The 23,555-nt window shown below is 43.4% G+C and overlaps 1 protein-coding gene across 1 annotated transcript in view; it reads right to left on the reverse strand.

Moving 5' to 3' along the window:
• The window catches only part of RPP40 (ribonuclease P/MRP subunit p40), a 58,765-nt gene extending 48,009 nt beyond the window's left edge, over positions 1–10,756 (reverse strand). The window contains exons 1-2 of the mRNA XM_077269810.1: positions 10,518–10,756; positions 185–329 (exon numbers count right to left, since the gene is read on the reverse strand). Coding sequence (XP_077125925.1) covers positions 185–329; positions 10,518–10,634 — 262 coding nt within the window. The 5' untranslated portion in view covers positions 10,635–10,756. The remainder of the gene's footprint in view (positions 1–184; positions 330–10,517) is intronic.
• Between the last annotated feature and the right edge of the window lie 12,799 nt (positions 10,757–23,555).

Here is a 23,555-nt window from a genome sequence, read left to right on the forward strand (position 1 = left end):
CTTCAGCACACAGCATGCTGGAGAGAAACTTATGGGTTTCTAGATCATGGAAGAAAGCAATCTTCGTGACACATATCTCCCCTCACATATAGTGCCAGTGACCCCGTCACACAAGTTATACTGTACATGCACATTATATACCACAACATGATCAAAATGGTAAATGTGGTTTTAGTTTTCTTACCTTTCTTTATAAATTGCTCATTAAATTCCTGTTTTAGAAATTCACGTAGAGGCAAGTTTCTTATTAAATGATAGGTTCCCATTCCATCAATGATATACTTTAATTTTTCAGGTAGATGTCTACATTCAGGTAGCAAAACAGACACCTGGAACAATAAAATAACATTAATGTACGAGTTCTGACAGAATGGGCTGCTCATTCTATCTTCTTTCAATGACTGACATTAAAGTTACCCAAAACTCATAAAATAAAGAATACAAAATAGATTTGCACATAAAGCTTTAAAAAGGGCAATTACACATTATATATATATATATATATATATATATATATATATATATACTGGGATATTAACTTACAATCTGCCCCCTCTAGGATCCCCTATCCAAGGTACTGACAAAAGTTTAAAAATGTGAGCAGAGCTGATCTATTTCTTTTTGAGATACAGTGCCTTGCAAAAGTATTTGGCTCCCTGGAACTTTACAACCTTTTCCCACATATCATGCTTCAAACATAAAGATACCGAATGTAAATTTTTGGTGAAGAATCAACAACAAGTGGAACACAGTTGTGAAGTTGAACGAAATTTATTGGTTATTTTAAATTTTTGTGAAAATTCAAAAACTGAAAAGTGGGGCGTGCAATATTATTCGGCCCCTTTACTTTCGGTGCAGCAAACTCACTCCAGAAGTTCATTGTGGATCTCTGAATGATCCAATGTTGTCTTTAATGCCTAATGATGATAAATATAATCCACCTGTGTGTAATCAAGTCTCCGTATAAATGCACCTGCTCTGTGATAGTCTCAGGGTTCTGTTTGAAGCACAGAGAACATCATGAAGACCAAGGAACACAACAGGCACGTCCGTGATACTGTTGTGGAGAAGTTTAAAGCCGGATTTTGATACAAAATGATTTCTAAAACGTTAAACATCCCAAGGAGCACTGTGCAAGCGATCATATTGAAATGGAAGGAGTATCATACCACTGCAAATCTACCAAGACCCGGCCGTCCCTCTAAACTTTCATCTCAAACAAGGAGAAGACTGATCAGAGATGCAGCCAAGAGGCCCGTGATCACTCTGGATGAACTGCAGAGATCCACAGCTGAGGTGGGACAGTCTGTCCATAGGACAACAATCAGTCGTGCACTGCACAAATCTGGCCTTTATGGAAGACTGGAAAGAAGAAAGCCATTTCTCAAAGATATCCATAAAAAGTGTTGTTTAAAGTTTGCAACAAGCCACCTGGGAGACACACCAAACATGTGGAAGAAGGTGCTCTGGTCAGATGATACCAAAAATCTAACTTTTTGGCAACAATCCCTAATGATATGTTTGGCATAAAGGCAACACAACTCATCACCCTGAACATACCATCTGCACTGTCAAACACGGTGGTGGCAGCATCATGGTTGAGGCCTGCTTTTCTTCAGCATGGACAGGGAAGATGGTTAAAATTGGTGGGAAGATGGATGGAGTCAAATACAGGACCATTCTTGAAGAAAACCTATTGGAGTCTGCAAAAGACCTGAGACTAGGACGGAGTTGTCTTCCAACTAGACAATGATCCCAAACATAAAGCAAAATCTACAATGGAATGGTTCACAAATAAACGTATCCAGGTGTTAGAATGACCAAGTCAAAGTCCAGACCTCAATCCAATCGAGAATCTGTGGAAAGAGCTGAAAACTGCTGTTCACAAACGATCTCCATCAAACCTCACTGAGCTCGAGCTCTTTGCCAAGGAAGAATGGGCAAGAATTTCAGTCTCTCGATGTACAAAACTGATAGACACATACCTCAAGTGACTTGCAGTTGTAATCGAAGCAAAAGGCGCAACAAAGTATTAAGTTAAAGGGGCCGATTAATATTGCACGCCCCACTTTTCAGTTTTTGAATTTCCACAAAATTTAAAATAACCAATAAATTTCGTTCAACTTCACAATTGTGTTCCACTTGTTGTTGTTTCTTCACTAAAAATTTACATTTGGTATCTTTATGTTTGGACCATGATATGTGGGAAAAGGTTGAAAAGTTCCGGGGAGCGGAATACGTTCGCAAGGCAGTGTATCTCAAAAAGGCCCACATTTAAAGGAAACTAACCAAGCCGGAGTTTAGCAATCCAAACAAACCTACCTCAAACTGACCGCAGGGCTTTAGGCCATGTTCACACTTTGCGGTTTTTACCGCGGAACCGCCGCGATTTTGCAGCTGCGGGTCCACAGAAGTTTCCATTGCGTTTACATTTACATGTAAACCCTATGGAAACCGCAAACCGCTGTGCACATGCTGCGGAAAAAACAGCGCAGAAACGCAGCGGTTTACAACCCGCAGCATGTCACTTCTTTGTGCAGAATCGCAGCGATTCTGCACCCATAGAAATGCATTGAACCGCTTACTTCCTGCATGGGGCTGTGCACACGTTGCGGGAAGTAAGCGGACAATGTGCGGGTGGTACCCGGGGTGGAGGAGAGGAGACTCTCCTCCAGGCCCTGGGAACCATATTTGTGTGTAAAAAAAAGAATTAAAATAAAAAATCATGTTATACTCACCTCTCAGCGCTGCACGCGGCCGGCCGGTCAGAGTTGCTGTGCGAACAGGACCTGCGGTGACGTCGCGGTCACATGACCGTGACGTCACGAAGGTCCTTCTCGCACATCATCTTTGGAACCGGAACGCAGGGTGCAGCGCCGAGGACATCGGGACGTCAGAGGGTGAGTATATAAACTTTTTTTTTTATTTTAACATTACTATTGATGCTGCATATTGCTGCATATGCAGCATCAATAGTATAGGCGGAAACCCGCAGCGGAAACCGCGGAACAAACCGCGATAAATCTGCAGGGATAACCGCAGCGGTTTTGCCCTGCAGATTTATCAAATCCGCTGCGGGAGAACCCGCAGAGGTCACCCGCAAAGTGTGAACATGACCTTAGGGAATAGGAGGATTTATACATTACAGATAAGAGTATAAGAGAAGTCCAGCAGCAGCAGGCGGAACACCGCACTGATCAACTCCACTCCTCACAGACCACATAGAAGTGGAGGCGCTAGAGAGTTCTGAAGGCAAGTATTCTTTCCACATTTCTTTTATTAGGATCCTTCCCTTGTGTTAAAGAGTAACATAACTTATCAGGCTTTTTCATATGCGAGTGCCTCCCATAATTTCAAACACATCAGTCCAGGGATTGCTCAATTTCCCTACCACCTCCTGAGAGTTGCACTAAGTTGCACTAAGCGGTCTGTGTGACAGCTCCCCAGCGACCATACAACGACTTACCAACGATCACGGCCAGGTCGTATCGCTGGTCGTGATCGTTGGTAAATCGTTATGTGAGACGGTACCCTTAGAGCAGGGTAGGGATTCAATACAAATCAGGAATGGCCCATTCACATACAATAGGTGTCATCTGAATGTCAATTACTTTGGCAAACAGGTCTTCCTACCGACTCACCAGCATACATTTAATATCCTGTCAGGACTCTCCCACCCACCCCAAACATGATCTGGATCAAGCGAAATACTAACCCCCAATTCATATCAATCTCAGGCACAGGACCCCCACCAGTGATTATGACAAGTCCTTTGATGGGAAAGGATGTATCATGTTATTAAAATTCCTTTCCATTCTTAAGAACAAAAGGGATTTTTAATTTAAATTCTTTTTACTGTAAACAAAATTACCAGCCACTTACGCAGGCTAGCACTGGTGACCAAACTTGTGAAGTGCTTACAAGTAGTGTTGAGCGAACGTGTTAGCCGAGCATGCTCTGGTGCTAACAGAATATCTTTGGCATGCTCGAATACTATTTCAAGTCGCCGTGGCTATTCAACCGCCACAAGACATGCAGGGATTGACTAACAGGTAATCCTTGCATGTGTTGCGGCTGTCGAACAGCCATGAGACATACAGCCGCAGGGACTCAAGCACAGTATTCTGTTAGCACCAGAGCATGGTCAGAAAACACCTTTTCAGTACACGTTTACTCTACACTACTTACAAGCTTTACTGCTTGTGAGCGCTGCTCTGGAGCTAGTCAGATCCTTACCTCCTTCAGTGCAACTTCTTTCTGCACAAAGTTGCTTTAAATGGCTTATACTCTACTAGGACAACCCCTTCTTAATTCCTATTTTTGCCCTCTGTAAAATAACACAAAGGGCTCATTCATATGTGAGTAAACCGGAAGAGTGCAATACGATAGAAAAAATTAAAAATAAAAAGATTGGATTGCACTATGCCTCATGTTATTCTAGGATTCCCTACTCATCTGCAAATTTTTCTCAGCTCAGATTGGACTGAGGGGGAAAAAAAAAAAAAAAAATACTGCATGTTGCGATTGTCCTCTTATATCGGACGACTTGCCAATGCAAGTCACTGGATGCGAGGGAAAAAAATATATAATGCATATCACACAGCACATGAGCGAGCCATCACAATTTTTACACATCCATCTCCTTGAAAACCCAACATTTCATGAGCCACGCACAGTAAAATCACAGCGCTACAAGTCCGAACAGAATAGATCTTAAGATGTCAGTCACATATATAATTAGTACAGAGCTTGTGTAGATTACTGCACATGTATTTAATAAAAACCTGAAAAAAAATGGAATGGCCAAAAATTTCATTAACCAGCAGAGGGAAAGCGGACAGATGGGGGTCCGCAGATGTTTATAGGCTGGGAAGGGGGTAATTCACATGGAGCTTCGCAGGCTATTCATATCAGCTCACAGCTGTATACTTAGCTTTTACTGGTTATTAAAATTGGGGACCCCCCCCCCAGAAAAAAAAAAAGATTAAAACATGACTTAGGGTCATTATTATAATTAACAACCAGCAGAGGCTATGCAGGCAGGGGTGATATTAATAGCCAAGGATGGGACCATGGATATTGGCCCCCTCCTAGACTAAAGACAATAGCTATCAACCACCTCAGAAAAGGGGCATCCATAAGATGCACCAATTCTGCTGCTTATCCTCCAGTATTCCCACTTGCCCTGGTGCGTTGGCATGGGGGGGGGGGGTAATAAGCTTGCTGTTGATGTCAGCTTTGTAATGTCAGCTGACATCAAGCCCAGGGGTTAGTAATGGACAGGCATCTATTAGACGCCCTCATTACTAACCCCATAGTCATATTGCAAATAAAGAACAACCTAAATAAAGTCTTATTTGAAAGACATAAGACACCTTTTTTTTTTTTTAACCCCTTTCTGACATTAGACGTACTGTCCTGTCGAGGTGGTATGGGCCCGTATGACCACTGACGGCATAGTACGTCAAATGCGATCAGCCGCGCTCACGGGGGGAGCGAGGCCGGGTGTCAGCTGACATCCAGCACTATGTGCCAGGAGCGGTCCCGGACTGCTCCTGGCACATTCATTCCCGGAACACTGCAATCAAACATGATCGCAGTGTTCCGGCAGCATAGGGAAGCATCGCGCAGGGAGGGGGCTCCCTGCATGCTTCCCTGAGACCCTCGGTGCAACGCGATCACAACACGTCTTCTCCATCCTCCTCCCTGCAGGCCCCGGATCCAAGATGGCCGCGGGGCTCCTTCCGGGTCCTGCAGGGAGGTGGCTTGCAAGCGCCTGCTCAAAGCAGGTGCCAGCACAGCCTGTCAGACCGCTATCTGCCACAGTGCATTGCAAAGTGTTAGATCAGTGATATGAAACTTTACCATGATGTCATGTGGTAAAAAAAAAAAAAAAAAAATCCTAAATAAATAATATATTGTTCCAATAAATACATTTATTTATGTAAATTAAAAAAAAAAAAGTACACAATTCGTATCGCCGCGTTGGTAACGACCCGACCTATAAAACTGTCCCACTAGTTAACCCCTTCAGTGAACACCGTAAAAAAATCCTAGGCAAAAAACAATGCTTCATCATACCGCCAAACAAAAAGTGGAATAACACGCGATCAAAAAGACGGATATAAATAAAAATTGTACCACCGAAAACATCATCTTGTCCCGCAAAAAACGAGCCACCATACAGCGTAATCAGCGAAAAAATAAAAAAGTTATAGCCCTCAGAATAAAGCGAGGCAAAAATAATTATTTTTTCTATAAAATAGTTTTTATTGTATAAAAGCGCCAAAACACAAAAAAAGATATACTGTATTTTCTGGCGTATAAGACTACTTTTTAACCCCTGAAAATCTTCTTAAAAGTCGGGGGTCGTCTTATACGCCGGGTGCCGTCTTGTACGCCGAGTGCAGACACCAATGTGTATATGGTGGGTGGGGGGAGTGGTCCCGATGACGAAGAGGGGGCGTCTCACAGGAAAGTGTGAGTGAAGTATCCCCCTTACCTCATTGTAGCTGCAGCATGGGGTCTCTGTGCTGGGGAGAGGCGGCAGCTGCTGCTCCTCTTTGTGCCGCATGGGTGCTGTGCTGTGGGGCGGTGGCCGCCGCCGCTCCCCAGCACCCCACACTGCAGCTACAATGAGGTAATGGGGGATACTCCACTCACACTTTCCTGTGAGATGCCCCCTCTTCGTCATCAGGACCACTCCCCCCCCCAAAAGGCACATTAGTCACTGGCCCTATAAGACGACATACGGCGTATAAGAAGACCCCCGACTTTTAAGAAGATTTTATATTTTAACTGGAAAAGTTGGGGGGTCGTCTTATACGCCCAGTCGTCTTATATGCCGGAAAATACGGGTAAATGAGATATCGCTGTAATTGTACTGACCCGAGGAATAAAACTGCTTTATCAATTTTACCAGATGCGGAACGGTATAAACGCCCCCCCCAAAAGAAATTCACGAATTGCAGGTTTTTGTTCATTCTGCCTCACATAAATCGGAATAAAAAGCGATCACAAAATGTCATATGCCCGAAAATACCAATAAAAACGTCAACTCGTCCCACAAAAAACAAGACCTCACATGACTCTGTGGACCAAAATATGGAAAAATTATAGCTCTCAGAATGTGGTGATGCAAAAACTATTTTTTGCAATAAAAAGCGTCTTTTAGTGTGACAGCTGCCAAACATAAAAACCCGCTATAAATAGTAAATCAAACCCCCCATTACCACCGCCTTAGTTAGGGAAAATAAAATTAAAAAAAAGTATTTATTTCCATTTTCCCATTAGGGTTGGGGCTAGGGTTTGGATTACGTTTACGGTTGGGTTAGGGTTGGGATTAGGCTTATGGGTGTGTTGGGGATAGGGTTGGAGTTAGAATTGGGAGGTTTCCACTGTTTAGTCACACCAGGGGCTCTGCAAACGCGACATGACATCCGATTTCAATCCATACAATTCTGCACTGAAAAAGTAAAAAGGTGCTCCTTCCCTTCATAGCTCTGCCGTGCGCCCAAACAGTGGTTTACCCCCACATATGGGGTATCAGCCTACTCAGGACAAATTGGACAACATCTTTTGGGGTACAATTTCTCCTGTTACCCATGGGAAAATACAAAACTTGTCTAAAAAAATCATTTTTGTGGAAAAAAAAAGATTTTTTATTTTTTAACAGCTATGCGTTATAAACTTCTGTGAAGCACTTGGGGGTTCAAAGTGATCACCACACATCTAGATAAGTTCCTTAGGGGGTCTAGTTTCCAATATGGGGTCACTTGTCGGGGGTTTCTACTGTTTAGGTACATCAGGGGCTCTGCAAACGCAACGTGATGCCCACAGACCATTCAAAGTCTGCATTCCAAAGTGCCACTTCTTCCCTTCCGAGCTCTGCCATGCGCTCAAACAGTAGTTTTCTCCCACATATGGGGTATCAGCGTACTAAGGACAAATTGGACAACAACTTTTGGGGTCTAACTTCTCCTGTTACCCTTGGGAAAATACAGAACTGGGGGCTAAAAAATAATTTTTGTGGAAAAAAATAAGATTTTTTATTTTCACGGCTCTGCGTTATAAACTTCTATGAAGCACTTGGGGGTTCAAAGTGCTCACCACATATCTAGATAAGTTCATTAAAGGGTCTACTTTCCAAAATAATGTCACTTGTGGCGTCCCATCTCAATTCCTGCCAATTTTGCATTGAAAAGTCAAATGGCGCTCCTTCCCTTTTGAGCTCTGCCATGCGCCCAAACAGTGGTTTACCCCCACATATGGGGTATCAGCGTACTCAGAACAGATTGTACAACAATTTTTGGGGTCCAATTTCTCCTGTTACCCTTGGTAAATTAAAACAAATTGGATCAGAAGTAAATATTTTGTGAAAAAAAGTTAAATGTTCTTTTTTAACATGCCAAAAATTCCTGTAAAACACCTGAAGGGTTAATAAACTTCTTGAATGTGGTTTTGAGCACCTTGAGGGGTGCAGTTTTTAGAATGGCGTCACACTTGGTTATTTTCTATCATTTAGACCCCTCAAATTGACTTCAAATGTGATGTGGTCCCTAAAAAAAATTAAAAAATAAATAAAAAAATGGTGTAAAATGAGAAATTGCTGCTCAACTTTCAACCCTTATAACTCCTTAACAAAAAAAAAAATTGGTACCAAAATTGTGCTGCTGTAAAGTAGACATGTGGGGAATGTTACTTATTAAGTATTTTGTGTGACATATCTCTGTGATTTAAGGGCATGAAAATTCAAAGTTGGAAAATTGTGAAAATTTCAAAATGTACGCCAAATTTCCATTTTTTTTCACAAATAAACTCAAGTGATGTCAAGGAAATTTTACCACTAACATGAAGTACAATATGTCATGAGAAAACAGTGTCAGAATCACCGTGATCCTTTGAAGCGTTCCAGAGTTATAACCTCATAAAGGGACAGTGGTCAGAATTGTAAGAATTGGCCCGGTCATTAACATACAAACCACCCTTGGGGGTAAAGGGGTTAAATTAAAAATAAAAAAATCAAAGTTATACTCACCTTGATGACTAATCCATTGAAGCTCATGTCCCCTGTAAAAAAAATTAAATAAACAACCATATTCCTCACCTCTCTGACGAGAATAATCCATTTGTCCCTTGACGAGTCTAGCTCTGCTATATGTACTTGGCATGCTGAACACTTGCATGATGCGAGTGTTCACACTGCCTGCCAGTTGAGACAGTGATCTGGACATGCTAGCGCGGCTCAGTGCCTCGTGGTGATATGAGAAAATGAGCGGAGTTCATACCCAATGAACTCCAATCCCCACACCGACGTCAGCACCATAGGAAAGGTCTCAGGCTCGCGCTGACTTCAGTGAGGTGCATGGAGTTTACTGGGCTTGTACTCCACTCAAGTGTCTCATGTGACTACGAGGCACTGAGCTGCGCTAGCACGTGCAGGTCACTGTCTCTGCTGGCTGGCAGTCTGAACGAGTTGTTCAGTGGGCCAAGTACATGTAGCAGAGCCAGACGAGTCAAGGGACAAATGGATTATTATCTTCTCATCGGAGGAGAGGTGAGGAATAGGTTTATTTATTTTATTTCTTTTCTTCAGGGGGATATAGGGCATCAAGGTGATAATGTTGCTCTTTTATATTGAATTACAAAAAAAAAAAGAAGTCAGAATCTTTATTTCAAACTAGCTGAAGAGCCCGGCATTGCCCGGGCATAGTAACTAACTGTGGTTAGTTATAACAAATTCTAATGATTATCCTTCATCCCATAGTCCCGTGCCCATATACCCATTATACATATCCTCCATCCCATAGTCCCGTGCCCATATACCCATCCTCCATCCCATAGTCGCCATGGCAACCTATTATGACATCATCGTCACCATGGCAATCATTGACATTTTTTTCCTAAATGCACTTGATACTAAATCACACGTAAAGCACTGATTTTTTTAACATTGATAGGTATGAGCCCTTATGCTCACTTTGGGTGCAGGCGTGGGCGCTGTTCTAGCAGTGTCGGCACTGGCTGGCCCCTAACAATGTCACCCAACACCTGTGGCCAATCAGCAATGGTTTCACTCTTCCTCAGATGTATCCGATTTCTCCAAAAGGTGGGAAGAGAGAAACCATTGCTGATTGGCCACAGGTGTCGGGTGACATTGTTAGGGGCCAGCCAGTGCCCACACTGCTGGAATGGTGCGGGCACCGGAGGGGAATGGAATTTACTATTTTACTGGAGGGAAGTAGGGATTTAGAAGGCTGTGTAGGAGTAGTGGACAACCCCTTTAAATAGCAGCAATGAATGCACAGTACAGACCAGGGGAGCAAAGATGATGCTGCAACCAATCAGACTTCGGTTTTCATTGAACACTATAAAACACGGTCTCTAATTGGCTGCTAGTGGCGGAGCACAGCACTCATATGCAGGCACGGGTCACAGACTCCCTGTGGGCTCCACGTGCTGTGCCCGGTCACACATCAGTGACGTCAGCAGACACGGCCGCGCCGGCGCGTACTCACACTGTAGTTGTAGTGATGAGTCTGCACGTGGGAGCTGTGCCGGGACTTCTCCTGCAGGAAGCTGGACTTCTCACATACCAGCAGATGCCGAGGGCACGCCTGCAGTGCGGGGAGCATCGTGACCGCCTTGTCCACACAGATTATTAGGACACCAGTGGATAAATGATAAAAAGCTCAGACTGCCGTGGAAGGGGCGGTGATCACACGCCATATCCTGCCTGCTGGGTGTACCACACTGCCATCTGCTGGCGGATAATCATGGTGCAGCGATCATAGATTTATAGTGAGCGAATACGGATGTTTCATGTGTACCACGCTGCCACCTGCGGGCGAATAGTCAAAAGTGCAGCGATCAGTTTTACAGTGAGCGCAATAAAGACTGATGTCAAGTGTGCCACACTGCCACCTGCTGGCGGATAGTCCTTAGAACAGAATTTTACAATAAGCGCTCCTGCAGCCAATAGTGAAGACAGATGTTGGGTGTACCACACTGCCACCTGCTGGAGGATAATCCAGAATGCAGTGGTCATAATTTTGTGTATTTTATTATTTAAGTGGTGGAAGAAATACTGTGATTTTTTTTTTCAGTAAATAGAGCTGTTTGAAGGCTTTTTAATATTTAAAGAATGATACTTTTCACTATAATTTTTTGTTTCCATGGACAACTTGAACTTGGGATCATTTGATAGCTCGTTTTATATACCGCAATCCTTTCAGATTTCAGTAAATAGTGAAAAACTATGTTTCATATGAATCCCAACCTGTGTTTGGGCTTCACAGGAATACAGTGATAGCACCAAAGGAGGCTTTCAGCAGGCTATATATGATTGTTATGGCAACTCATCGGCTTACCTAATTGCCTGGAAGGGTGCGATTGGCATCGGAATAAGATCCCTGCTCTCGCTTGTGCCATTTACATTTCACTGTCACAGATTAATAGTGATATTTAAGTAGTCTGTGATTTTGTATAAAATAAATACAGCTAAAAAACACTATTTGACCATGGTGTGCAGACACAAGACTTTAAGGGAATTTGGCATGTAAAAAAAACACTATTAAGGCTGGTTTCACATTAGCGTTCGGCTGGGCTACGGATGGCGGCGTACGTCCTCCCTTAAGCTCCGTCTACTCCACATGCATCTTGCGTACCTATCTTTGACATTGGGTACGGAGGGACATGCATTGTATGCGAACGCGTCCGCATATGGCATTTTGACGTGTCCAGTGACCGCACGGGAACGCAAAATTTTGCGTTCCTGTGCAGTCGCCGGACACGTCAAAACGCCGCATGTGGGCCCATCCACATACAATGCATGTCCCTCCGTACTGTGAGATAGCGCTCCCTGAGTGCGCTGGGGAACACTCGCTTGGCAACGGGATTAAAGCACTCGGGCACATTCTCACAAAAACATTCTATTCCGGTTTATTTAGACTCATAAACCGCATCACAAACAGTTCATTATATACATCAATGGGACACATTAACCACCGACAGTCTGTTCCATTGGCAGATACTTCTCTGCCCGTAACCCCCTTTATCTGGAGTTACCTTACAGGAGCTCCTGCTCCACTCACTGACTCCTGTCCGTCCTGGTTCCCAGGGAAGCTGCCTAACTGGGATCACTGCCCTTGTGAGCAGGGCACTTCAGATAGTCCAGACCCGCAGAAGGAACGGTAGATTCCCCAACACAGCAGCCATCACAGGCTCTGCAGATACAGCCTCTCTGTGTGCTATTCAGGAAGTCCAGTCCCAGGCACTTCCAACACATGGGCCATCAGTGCATGGCCTCACCATGTGCTTCCAGGAATCCAGTCCACTTCAGGACATTCCAACACACAGGCTATCAGTCAATGGCCTCACCATGTGCTTCCAGGAATCCAGTCCACTCCAGGACATTCCAACACACCGGACATCCAGGACCTCACACTCTGACCATTCCGATCCAAACACTCTGAATATATGACCCAAAACCTGGTCACATTATGTACCTGTAACCACCCCTATAGGTGGGAGGTATGTGTGGTTAGTCAGTCCCGCCCAGCTCTCCAACTAACCCTGTAAGCCTCCCTTTAAAGCTACACAAATACTTGTGGGACTACAGGTCCTAGAACAACAATACTCCTTCTGCGACACATACCAGCCATTTACAGTCATGCCGGACCCTGTTTCACAAACAGTTGTGCCTCCATGTGTATCCTGGGGAGCCCACACAGCGCCCCCTCGCTGCATCATGGGTCACTGCATCACAGTACCCAATGTTAAAGATAGGTACGCAAGGATGCATGCAGAGTAGGTGGAGCATAGGCGGAGCTTAAGGGAGGAAGAAGGGAGGAAGTATGCAGCCATCCGCAGCCCAGCCGAACGCTAATGTGAAACCAGCCTAACTTGCATATATGGGTTAATTAACAGGATGATAGCCTTCTAAAGCTGTGTGGCGCTGGAAGCCTATATAATGAGAGAAAACTAACTGTACTATTCCATACACCAGGAAAAAGATACATGACAGCATCCAAAAACAGCATTTCTCAAACTCCAGTGCTCAAGGCCCCACACATCAGGACTTCCTTAATATTACACAGGTGATAGAATCATTAGCAAGTATCAGAAATGGACACAAGTTCTCTCACCTGAGCAATACTAAGGAAATCCTGAAACGTGTTGGGGGCCCTGAGGACTGGAGTTTGGGAAACACTCTGCCTAAAGGATGTATACAGCAAGTGGACACTGCAAAGTGCAGTGTGAGACCACCTAAGACCGGTTTCACATGTTCTGATATTTCCAGTAAACAGTACTGGAGATGACAGTGTCCTTGTGTGTAATACCTGCGTCTTTCACAGTGATTTGCTGTGTAGACACTGAGCTTGAACTGCAGTGACCTCATCACTGATTTTTTTCCCACAGTACTGAGGTTAACGCAGTTCAGCCCAGCTGGGAATGCAGCCTCAATGAACAGCAGTAACCTCAATGACATCACCGCTGGTCAATGATGCTGCACTCGCAGCAGCTCATTCACTAGTGGTTTTCAGCCTGGACGGTCGCATCTTGGCACCGTCCAGCTTGAAAACTATTTATTCCCCAGACATGGATTATGGCATTTTTTATTTTAGTTTTATTACAGGAGACGAAGGATTAGGTGTAATAGGCATTGGGTGAGTATAACTGTTTTTGTTATTTTTAAATAAAAATGGAAAACTGTGTTTTGTTTTATTTCTAATAAAGGACTTTATACTGGCTATGTCTTTATTTACCATGTAACCATAGGATAAGTAATGAGAGGTGTCTTATAGACACCTCTCCATTACTAAGCCATGGGCTTGATGTCACCTGACAATACAAAGCTGACATCAACCCCACAAATATCAACCTCACTTGCCACCATTATAGAGCAAGTGGGAAGAGCCAGGTAAAGCACCAGAATTGGCACATCTAAGTCTACGTTCACATTAGCGTTCGGCGCCGCAGCGTCGGGCGCCGCAGCGTTGCCGCATGCGTCATGCGCCCCTATATTTAACATGGGGGCGCATGGACATGCGTTGTGCTTGCGTTTTTTTGGCCTCAAGTGTTGGGCGCAGCAAACGCAGCAAGTTGCATTTTTTTTTGCGTCCAACTTTCGGCAAAAAAGGATGCATGCATCGCAAAACGCAGCGTTTTAGCGTGCGTTTTGTTGCGTTTTTGTTTGCGTTGTGCGTTGTTTCGCCGACGCTGCGGCGCACAACGCTGATGTGAACATAGCCTAATAGATGTGCCTTTTCTGGGCAGCTGTTGCATGCTATTTTTAGGCTGGGTGGGGTCAAAATCAATGGCCCCTTACCAGCCTGAGAATACCAGCCCCCAGCTGTCGGCTTTAGCAAGGCTGGTTATCAAAAATGGCGGGGACCCCACGCCGTAATTTTTAATTATTTAAATAATTTTAAAAAAAACAGCATGGGGACCCCTCTTTTCTTGATAACCAGCCTTGCTGAAGCTGACAGCTGAGGGTGGCAGCCCCTAGCTGTGAGTTTTGCCTGGCTAGTTATAGAAAATACAGTGGAACCCATGCCGGTTTTTCATTTGTTCATAGCGCAAGCAGCGGCTGATGAGCCCCTCCAGCTGTCACTGTTATTAGCAGCAGCAGGTGTAGGCTGATGAGAGTAATAGTCATTGTTATCACTTGAATATATCTCATCATTCTCCCCTGCTCACGCTGATCACTGGCAGAGCAGGGGAGAATGATGAGAGCTGTCTTCTGCACCCGGTGCCGTGGAACAGCGCTTACTGTAGCGCTTCTTCCCTGGCAGCGGTGTGTGTCACGCGAATGACATCCATGTGTGTTATCCGTGTGCACGTGTGCGGGACATTTTGGGGCTCATGCTGATGGTAAAAAACAGACACGCGGGCCGGGAAAACATACTGACATGTGCACAGACCCATTCACTTGAATGGGTCTACGTGTGTCAGTGTATCCAGTACATGTAAAAACTGCCACCACAAATACCGGAGACACGGACGTGTGAAAGAGCCCTAAGTGAGTATTTGCCTCTGCTTTCTATGTCAGAAGGCACTGTATGGTTTTCACCTATCTGCGGTCAGGCCTAATACAACCCTTGATGTTATACCAACAATTGACCTAGTGCTGACATTGCTGACATTTATGGGCCTGGATGACCTGGCAAATGAGCCATATAGGTAGTAACTACATACTTTTTACAATGCAAATATTAAATAGCTTTTGCTATTTTACTGAGTAGAAATACCGGCTATGCCAGTAATCTACCAGCAAGATGGCAACCCTAGATGTGCCTTACCTTAGTAATCCCAATGAGTCTCCTATCAGTGTTACTAAACTGAGGCACACATGCAGCTAATAGAATCATAGAATGGTAAACTTGGAAGGGAACTCCTGGGTCATCTGGTCCAACCCCATGCTCAAAGCAGGATTCACTATATCATCCCAGACAGATGTCTGTCCAGCCTCTGTTTGAAGACTTCCATGGAAGGAAAACTCGCCACCTCTCGTGGCAGCCTGTTCCACTCATTGCTCACCCTCACTGTCAAAAAGTTTTTTCTAATATCTAGTCTGTGTCTCCTCCCATTCAGTTTCATCCCATTGCTTCTAGTCTTTCCTTGTGCAAATGAGAATAAAGATGATCGTTCTACAGTGTGACAGCCCTTGAGATATTTGTAGACAGCTATTAACCCCTTAACCCCCAAGAGCAGTTTGCATGTTAATGACCGGGCCAATTTTTACAATTCTGACCACTGTCCCTTTATGAGGTAATAACTCTGGAACGCTTCCATGGATCCCGGTGATTCTGACACTGCTTTCTCGAGACATATTTTACTTCACGCTAGTGGGAAAATTTCTTTGATATGACTTGCGTTTATTTGTGAAAAAAATGGAAATTTGGCAAAAAATTTGAAAATGTCACAATTTTTCAACTTTGAATTTTCATGCCCTTAAATCACAGAGATATGTCAGACAAAATACTTTAATAAGTAACATTTCCCACATGTCTACTTTACAACAGCATAATTCGGAACCAAATTTTTTTTTTGTTAGGAAGTTATAAGGCTTAAAAGTTGACCAGTGATTTCTTATTTTTACAACACCATTTTTTTAGGGACAACATCACATTTGAAGTCACTTTGAGGGGTCTATATAATAGAAAATTCCAAAAAGTGACACCATTCTAAAAACTGCACCCTCAAGGTGCTCAAAACCACATTCAAGAAGTTTATTAACCCTTCAGGTGCTTCACAGGAATTTTTGGAATGTTTAAAAAAAATGAACATTTTACTTTTTTTCACAGAAAATTTATTCAGATTCAATTTGTTTTATTTTATCAAGAGTAACAAGAGAAATTTGACCCCAAAAGTTTTTGAACGATTGTCCTGAGTACGCCGATACCCCATATGTGGGGGTAAACTACTGTTTGGGTGCATGGCAGAGCTCGGAAGGGAAGAAGCGCCGTTTGACTTTTCAATGCAAAATTGGCTGAAATTGAGATCGGATGCCATTATCGCGTTTGGAGAGCCCCTGAGGTGCCTAAACAGTGGAAACCCCCAACAAGTGACACCATTTTGGAAAGTAGACCCCCTAAGGAACTTATGTAGATGTGTGGTGAGCATTTTAAACCCCCAAGTGCTTCACAAAAGTTTATAATGTAGAGCCATAAAAATAAAAAATAATTTTTTTCACAAAAATGATATTTTCGCCCACATTTTTTTTCCCAAGGGTAACAGGAGAAATTGGACCCCAAAAGTTGTTGTGAAATTTGTCCTGAGTATGCTGATACTCCATATGTGGGGGTAAACCACTGTTTGGGCGCATGGCAGAGTTCGGAAGGGAAGGAGCACCATTTGACTTTTCAATGCAAAATTGGCTGGTATTGAGATTGGACACCATGTCGCGTTTGGAGAGCCCCTGATGTGCCTAAACAGTAGAAACTCCCTACAAGTGACCCCTTATTGGAAAATAGACCCCCCCAAGGAACTTGTCTGGATGTGTTGTGAGAACTTTGAACCCCCAATTATTTCACTAAAGTTTATAACGCAGAGCCACGAAAATAAAAATCTTTTTTTTCCACAAAAATTATTTTTTAGCCCCCAGATTTGTATTTTCCCAAGGGTAACAGGAGAAATTGGATCACAAATGTTGTTGTGCAATTTGTCCTGAGTACGCCGATACTACATGTGTGGGGGTAAACCGCTGTTTGGGAGCATGGCAGAGCTCGGAAAGGAAGGAGCGCCATTTGACTTTTCAATGCAAAATTGACTGGAATTTAGATGGGACGCCATGTCGCGTTTGGAGAGCCCCTGATGTGCCTAAACATTGGAACCCCCCACAAGTGACACCATTTTGGAAAGTAGACCCCCTTAGGAACTTATCTAGATGTGTTGAACTGTGAACCCCCAAGTGTTTCACTACCGTTTATAACGCAGAGCCGTGAAAATAAAAAATCCTTTTTTTTTACACAAAAAATGATTTTTATAGCCCCCAGTTTTGTATTTTCCCAAGGGTAACAGGAGAAATTGGACTCCAAAAGTTGGTGTCCAATTTGTCCTGAGTACGCTGATACTTCATATGTGGGGGGGGGAACCACCATTTGGACGCATGGCAGAGCTCCGAAGGGAAGGGACAGAAAGCATCTGCAAAAGCAAAGTGGTGCAAAATTTGTGACACAACCCAACTGCAAAAATTATTTTTAGCCCAAAATACATGAGCTTAAAAAAATAATGTCACCAAAGATTTTCCTGCAATAATTCAGATAGCACTTGGCCATTCAAGTCTATGATTCCGTGAAAAACATCGGACTGCACTCAGATGACAGACACATAGAATCATAGATAGAATGTTAGGGTTAGAAGGAACTTCAAGAGTCATCGTGTCCAACCACCTGCTCAATGCAGCACATGATTCACTAAGCCATCTCAGACAGATGTTTGTCCAGCCTCTGTTTGAAGACTTCCTTTGAAGGAGAACTCACTACCTCTCGTGGCAGCCTATTCCACTCATTGATCACCCTCACTGTTAAAAAGTTTTTTTATAATATCTCATTTGTATCTTCTCCCTTTCAGTTTCATTCCATTGCTTCTTGTGTTTCCAGGTGTAAATAAGAATAAGGTTGATCCCTCTACACTGTAATATACCTTTAGATACAGTTATGCTCAAAAGTTTACATACCCTGGCAGAATTTTTGCTTTCTTGGCCTTTTTTCAGAGAATATGAATGATAACACCAAAACTTTTTCTCCACTCATGGTTGGTGGTTGGGTGAAGCCATTTATTGTCAAATTACCGTGTTTTCTCTTTTTAAATCATAATGGCAACTCAAAACATCGAAATGACCCTGATCAAAAGTTCACATACCCTATTTCTTAATACCATGTATTGCCCCCTCTAACATCAATGAGAGCTGGAAGTCTTTTGTGGTAGTTGTTTATGAGGTTCTTTATTTTCTCAGATGGTAAAGCTGCCCACTTTTCTTGGCAAAAAGCCTCCAGTTCCTTTAAATTCCTGAGCTGTCTAGCATGAACTGCACGCTTGAGATCTCTCCAGAGTGGCTCAATGATATTGAGGTCAGGAGACTGAGATGGCCACTCCAGAGCCTTCACTTTGTTCTGCTGTAGCCAATGACAGGTCAACCTGGCCTTGTGTTTTGGCTCATTGTCATCTTGGAACGTCCAAGTACATTCCATGTGCAGCTTTTGGGCTGATGAGTGCAAATTTGCCTCCAGTATTTGCTGATAACATGCTGCATTCATCTTTCCTTCAACTTTGACCAAGTTTCCTGTGACTTTTTAGCTCACACATCCCCAACACATCAGCTATCCACCTCTGTGCTTTACAGTAGGAATGGTGTTCTTTTCATCATAGGCTTTGTTGACCTCTCTCCAAATGTAACGTTTATAGTTGTGGCTAGGGTTCAGCGACTTTTGCATTTTTAGGATCGAGTCGGGTCTCGTGAAACCCGACTGTCTCGAAAGTCGGATCGTGTGAAATCGGCCGATTATTGTGAAAAGTCGGGGGCCAACCGAAACATGAAACCCAATGCAGGTCAATGGGGATTTTTTTTTTTGTTCTCTCTCTCTCTCTCTCTCTCTCTTTGCTGAAAGTCGGCGACTTTTGAAAATGTCCGTTCCGTTTCGCTCAACCCTAGTTGTGGCCAAAAAGTAAAATTTTGGTCTCATCACTCCAAATTACTTTGTTCCAGAAGTTATGAGGCTTGTCTCTATGCTGTTTTGCATATTGTAGGTGAGATACTTTGTGGCATTTGCGCAATTATGGCTTTCTTCTGGCAACTCGACCATGCAGCCCATTTTTCTTCAAGTGCCTCCTTACTGTGCATCTTGAAACAGCCACACCGCTAGTTTTCAGAGAGTCCTGTATTTCAGCTGATGTTATTTGTGGGTTTTTCTTTACATCCCAAACAATTTTCCTGGCAGTTGTGGATGACAATTTTGTTGGTCTACCTGACCTTGGTTTTGTTTTTAAAGAGCCCTTGATTTTCCATTTGTTAATCACAGTTTGAACGCTGCTGATTGGAATTATCAATTCCTTGGATATTTTTTTTATCCCTTTCCTGTTTTATACAGTTCAACTACCTTTTCCCGTAGATCCGTTGACAATTCTTTTGCTTTACCCATGACTCTCAGTCCAGAAATGTCAGTGCCTGGATGAAAGATGCAAGAATCTGTCTGGATCCCAGAAACTTACTTAGCTTTTACATACACACACTGATTAAAAGCAAACAGGTCACAGGTGAGGTTGTTACCTTTAGTAGCCATTCAAACCAATTTGTGTCAACTTCTGTGCATGTTATCAGGCCAAAATCACCAGGGTATGTAAACTTTTCATCAGGGTCATTTGGATGTTTTGTTTTGTCATTATGATTTATAAAGAGAAAATACAGTAGTTTGACAATAAATGGCTTCACCCAACCACTAACCATGAGTGGAGAAAAAGTTTTGGTGTTATCATTCATATTCTCTGAAAAAAGGCCAAGAAAGCAAAAATTCTGCCGGGTATGTAAACTTTTGAGCACAACTGTATTTGTAGACACCTGATAAGTCTCCTCTAAACCTTCTTTTTTGCAAGTTAAACATTCCCAAATCCTTTAATTGTTCCTCGTAGGACATACTTTACAATCCGCTCACTATCCTGGTAGCTCTTCTCTGAACTTGCTCCAGTTTTTCAAAGTCTATTTTAAAATGTAGTCGTATGATCTAGACTCTATGCTTCTCTTAATACATCCCAGAACTGTTTGCCTTTTTTGCTGCTGCGTCACACTGTTGACTCATGTGCAGTCTGTAATCTATTAGTATATTCAAGTCTTTTTCACACGTGCTGTTGCTTTATTCTATTCCTCCCATTCTGTAGATGTAATTTTCGGTTTTTTTGTCCACATGTAGAATCTTGCATTTCTCCCTGTTAAATGCTATTCTATTAGTCGCTGATCATTGTTCAAGCTTATCTAGATCCTTCTTAGTCTTTTCTCAGTGTTCTCTAGTGTTAGGGTACTGTCACACAGTGCAATTTTCGTCGCTACGACGGCACGATCCGTGACGTCGCAGCGTCGTATGATTATCGCTCCAGCGTCGTAGACTGCGGTCACACTTTGCAATCACGGCGCTGGAGCGATGCCGAAGTCCCCGGGTAACCAGGGTAAACATCGGGTAACTAAGCGCAGGGCCGCGCTTAGTAACCCGATGTTTACCCTGGTTACCATCGTAAACGTTAAAAAAACAAACAGTACATACTTACATTCCGGTGTCTGTCCCCGGCGTCTCAGCTTCTCTCCACTGTGTAAGCACCATAGCCGGAAAGCAGAGCGGTGACGTCACCGCTGTGCTCGCTTTCCGGCCGGCAGGTGCTCACACAGTGCAGAGAAGCTGAGACGCCGGGGACAGACAATGGAATGTAAGTATGTACTGTTTGTTTTTTTAACGTTTATGCTGGTAACCAGGGTAAACATCGGGTTACTAAGCGCGGCCCTGCGCTTAGTTACCCGATGTTTACCCTGGTTACAAGCGAACACATCGCTGGATCGCTGTCACACACAACGATCCAGCGATGTCAGCGGGTGATCAAGCGATGAAAGAAAGTTCCAAACGATCTGCTACGACGTACGATTCTCAGCGTGATGTCTGATCGCAGTAGCGTGTCAGACGCTGCGATATCGTAACAATATCGCTAGAACATCACGAATCGTACCGTCGTAGCGATCAAAATTGCACTGTGTGACAGTACCCTTACCTGTCCCTCATAGCTTTGCATTGTCTGCAAATTTGTGCAAATTTGATCAGTTTACTTTCAGTTCCCTTATCTAGATCATTTTTAAAAATGTTGAACAACACTAGGGCCAGGACAGAGCCTTGTGGTACCCCACTTGAAACACTCTTCCAATTGGATGTGCAACAATTTATTACCACTCTTTCAGTAAGATTACTGAGACAGTCATGAGTCCACCTAACCATAGTCTTGTCAATCCCATACTTGGTCATTGTTTCAATAAGGATATTGTGAGATACTTTATCAAATGCTCTGCTGAAGCCGAGATATATTATATCTACCGCATTTTCCTGATCCACCCAGTCAGTGATTCCATCATAGAAGGAAATTAGATTAGTCTGGCATAACTTGTTTGCTGCAAACCCATGCTGGCTCTTGTTATTTGCTGTATTCTTATTCAAATACTTACATACATGCTGTTTATAAATGTATTCAAAGATCTTTCCTAGTATAGAAGTAAAGCTCACTGTCCTGTAATTTTCTGGCTCCATCTTCTTTCCTTTTTTGAAGATGGGGACAACATTTGCTCTTTTCCAATCTTCTGGGATTTCTCCTTTCCTCCAAGATTTTTCAAAGATTCTGGCTTGTGGTTCTGCAATTTCCTCTGCTAACTCTTTCAGTACCCAAAGATGTATTTCATCTGAACCATGAGATTTAAATTCATTCAAATTAAAAGTGTTCCATCACCATCTCTCTGTTTATAGATAGTGTGGATTATTGTATTCCTTCAATAGCACCGTGAAGATCAGTTGATGTTACAATGGCTTCTTTAGAGAACACAGATGCAAAATAGGAAGTTAATAGTTCAGCCTTGTCAACATCATTTTTGATCACTTCACTCCTTTCACCCTGTAAAAATCCTATAGCATCTTTGACTTTTCTTTTGCTTCTGATATACCCCCCAAATTCCTTTTTACTGCTTTTGATTATTGGCTTAAAGGGAACCTGTCACCCCCCTCAGGCATGTGTAATTATAAGAGCCACCTTGTGCAGCACAAATGCTGCATTCTGACAAGGTGACTCTTTTAGTTATGATGCCTGCACACGCTGAAATAATTAATGAGACCAGGATGAATGAACACAGAACTTATTACCCTGAATCCGCCAGGGAGGCGGGTTTTGCCTTCCTAATCAGACGCAGCACAGCCGTCACTCCGGGCCTGTGCGCGCCGGGCGCCGCCTCCTCTTGCTTCATTATCGTCCCCAGCGCCTGCACATTAAGTTTTTTTTTCGGGCGTGCGCAGTTGTGCTGCCCTTTGTACTTACAGCGCAGGCGCCGGAGACAATAATGAAGCAAGAGGAGGCGGCGCCTGGCGCGCACAGGCCCGGAGTGACGGCTGTGCTGCGTCTGATTAGGAAGGCAAAACCCGTCTCCCTGGCGGATTCAGGGTAAGAGGGGGCCCATTTTATAAGTGATTATTTCAGCGTGTGCAGGCATCATAACTAAAAGAGCCACCTTGTCAGAATGCAGCATTTGTGCTGCACAAGGTGGCTCTTTTAGTTACAAACGCCTGAGGGGGGGGGGGTGACAGGTTCCCTTTAAGCTCTTCTAACGCTTGCCCTGCATACCCTGCAAACAGCATTATATTCTTCTTTAGATATGCCCATTATTTCTATTTAATATACATTTCGTTTTTCTTTTTAACAAGTGAATAAGTTCTGTGTTCATTCATCCTGGTCTCATTAAAAGCTTCCAATTCTTCCTTCTTTTGGGGATTGTTACCTATTGTGCAGAGAGAATTTCATTTAGCAAAATCTCCTATCCTTCTTGGACTTTTCTGTCCTTTAGAACACTCAGCCATTCAACCTTCCCTACCCTCTTTCTGAGTCCATTAAAATCTGCCTTTCTGAAGTCCAACCTTAAAGTCTGAGTCCTCGCTGGTCTTCCTCCTCTTGTAGTCGACAATTTGAGAATAGCATGATCACTGCTTCTTAAAGGAAAGGTGCCGCATTTTATTTTTTGTATTAAAAATGATTGTTTATATAAACAATTATTTTTAATACAAATTTACATTTTTTAACTTTAACATTTTTTTTATTATTAATTTTTTTTTCAGCCACTGGGCGCCGCCATTTTGCTTTGCAGGAGTGTAAGTGTAGCTGCACGGCACTTTCACTCTGCATTTACGGCAGCCCAGGGCATAGAGATCTGCAGTCGGGAGCTGACTCTATACCTACCATTATAAGCTAGTCCCTGCTGTGTCTGGCCACGCCCCCTGAGCCGTCCACAGCACGGCAGAGGCAGGAGACCAGCGCCATCTTCCTGG

Source organism: Ranitomeya variabilis, chromosome 6 (assembly GCF_051348905.1).
Source record: "Ranitomeya variabilis isolate aRanVar5 chromosome 6, aRanVar5.hap1, whole genome shotgun sequence".
NCBI lineage: Eukaryota > Metazoa > Chordata > Amphibia > Anura > Dendrobatidae > Ranitomeya > Ranitomeya variabilis.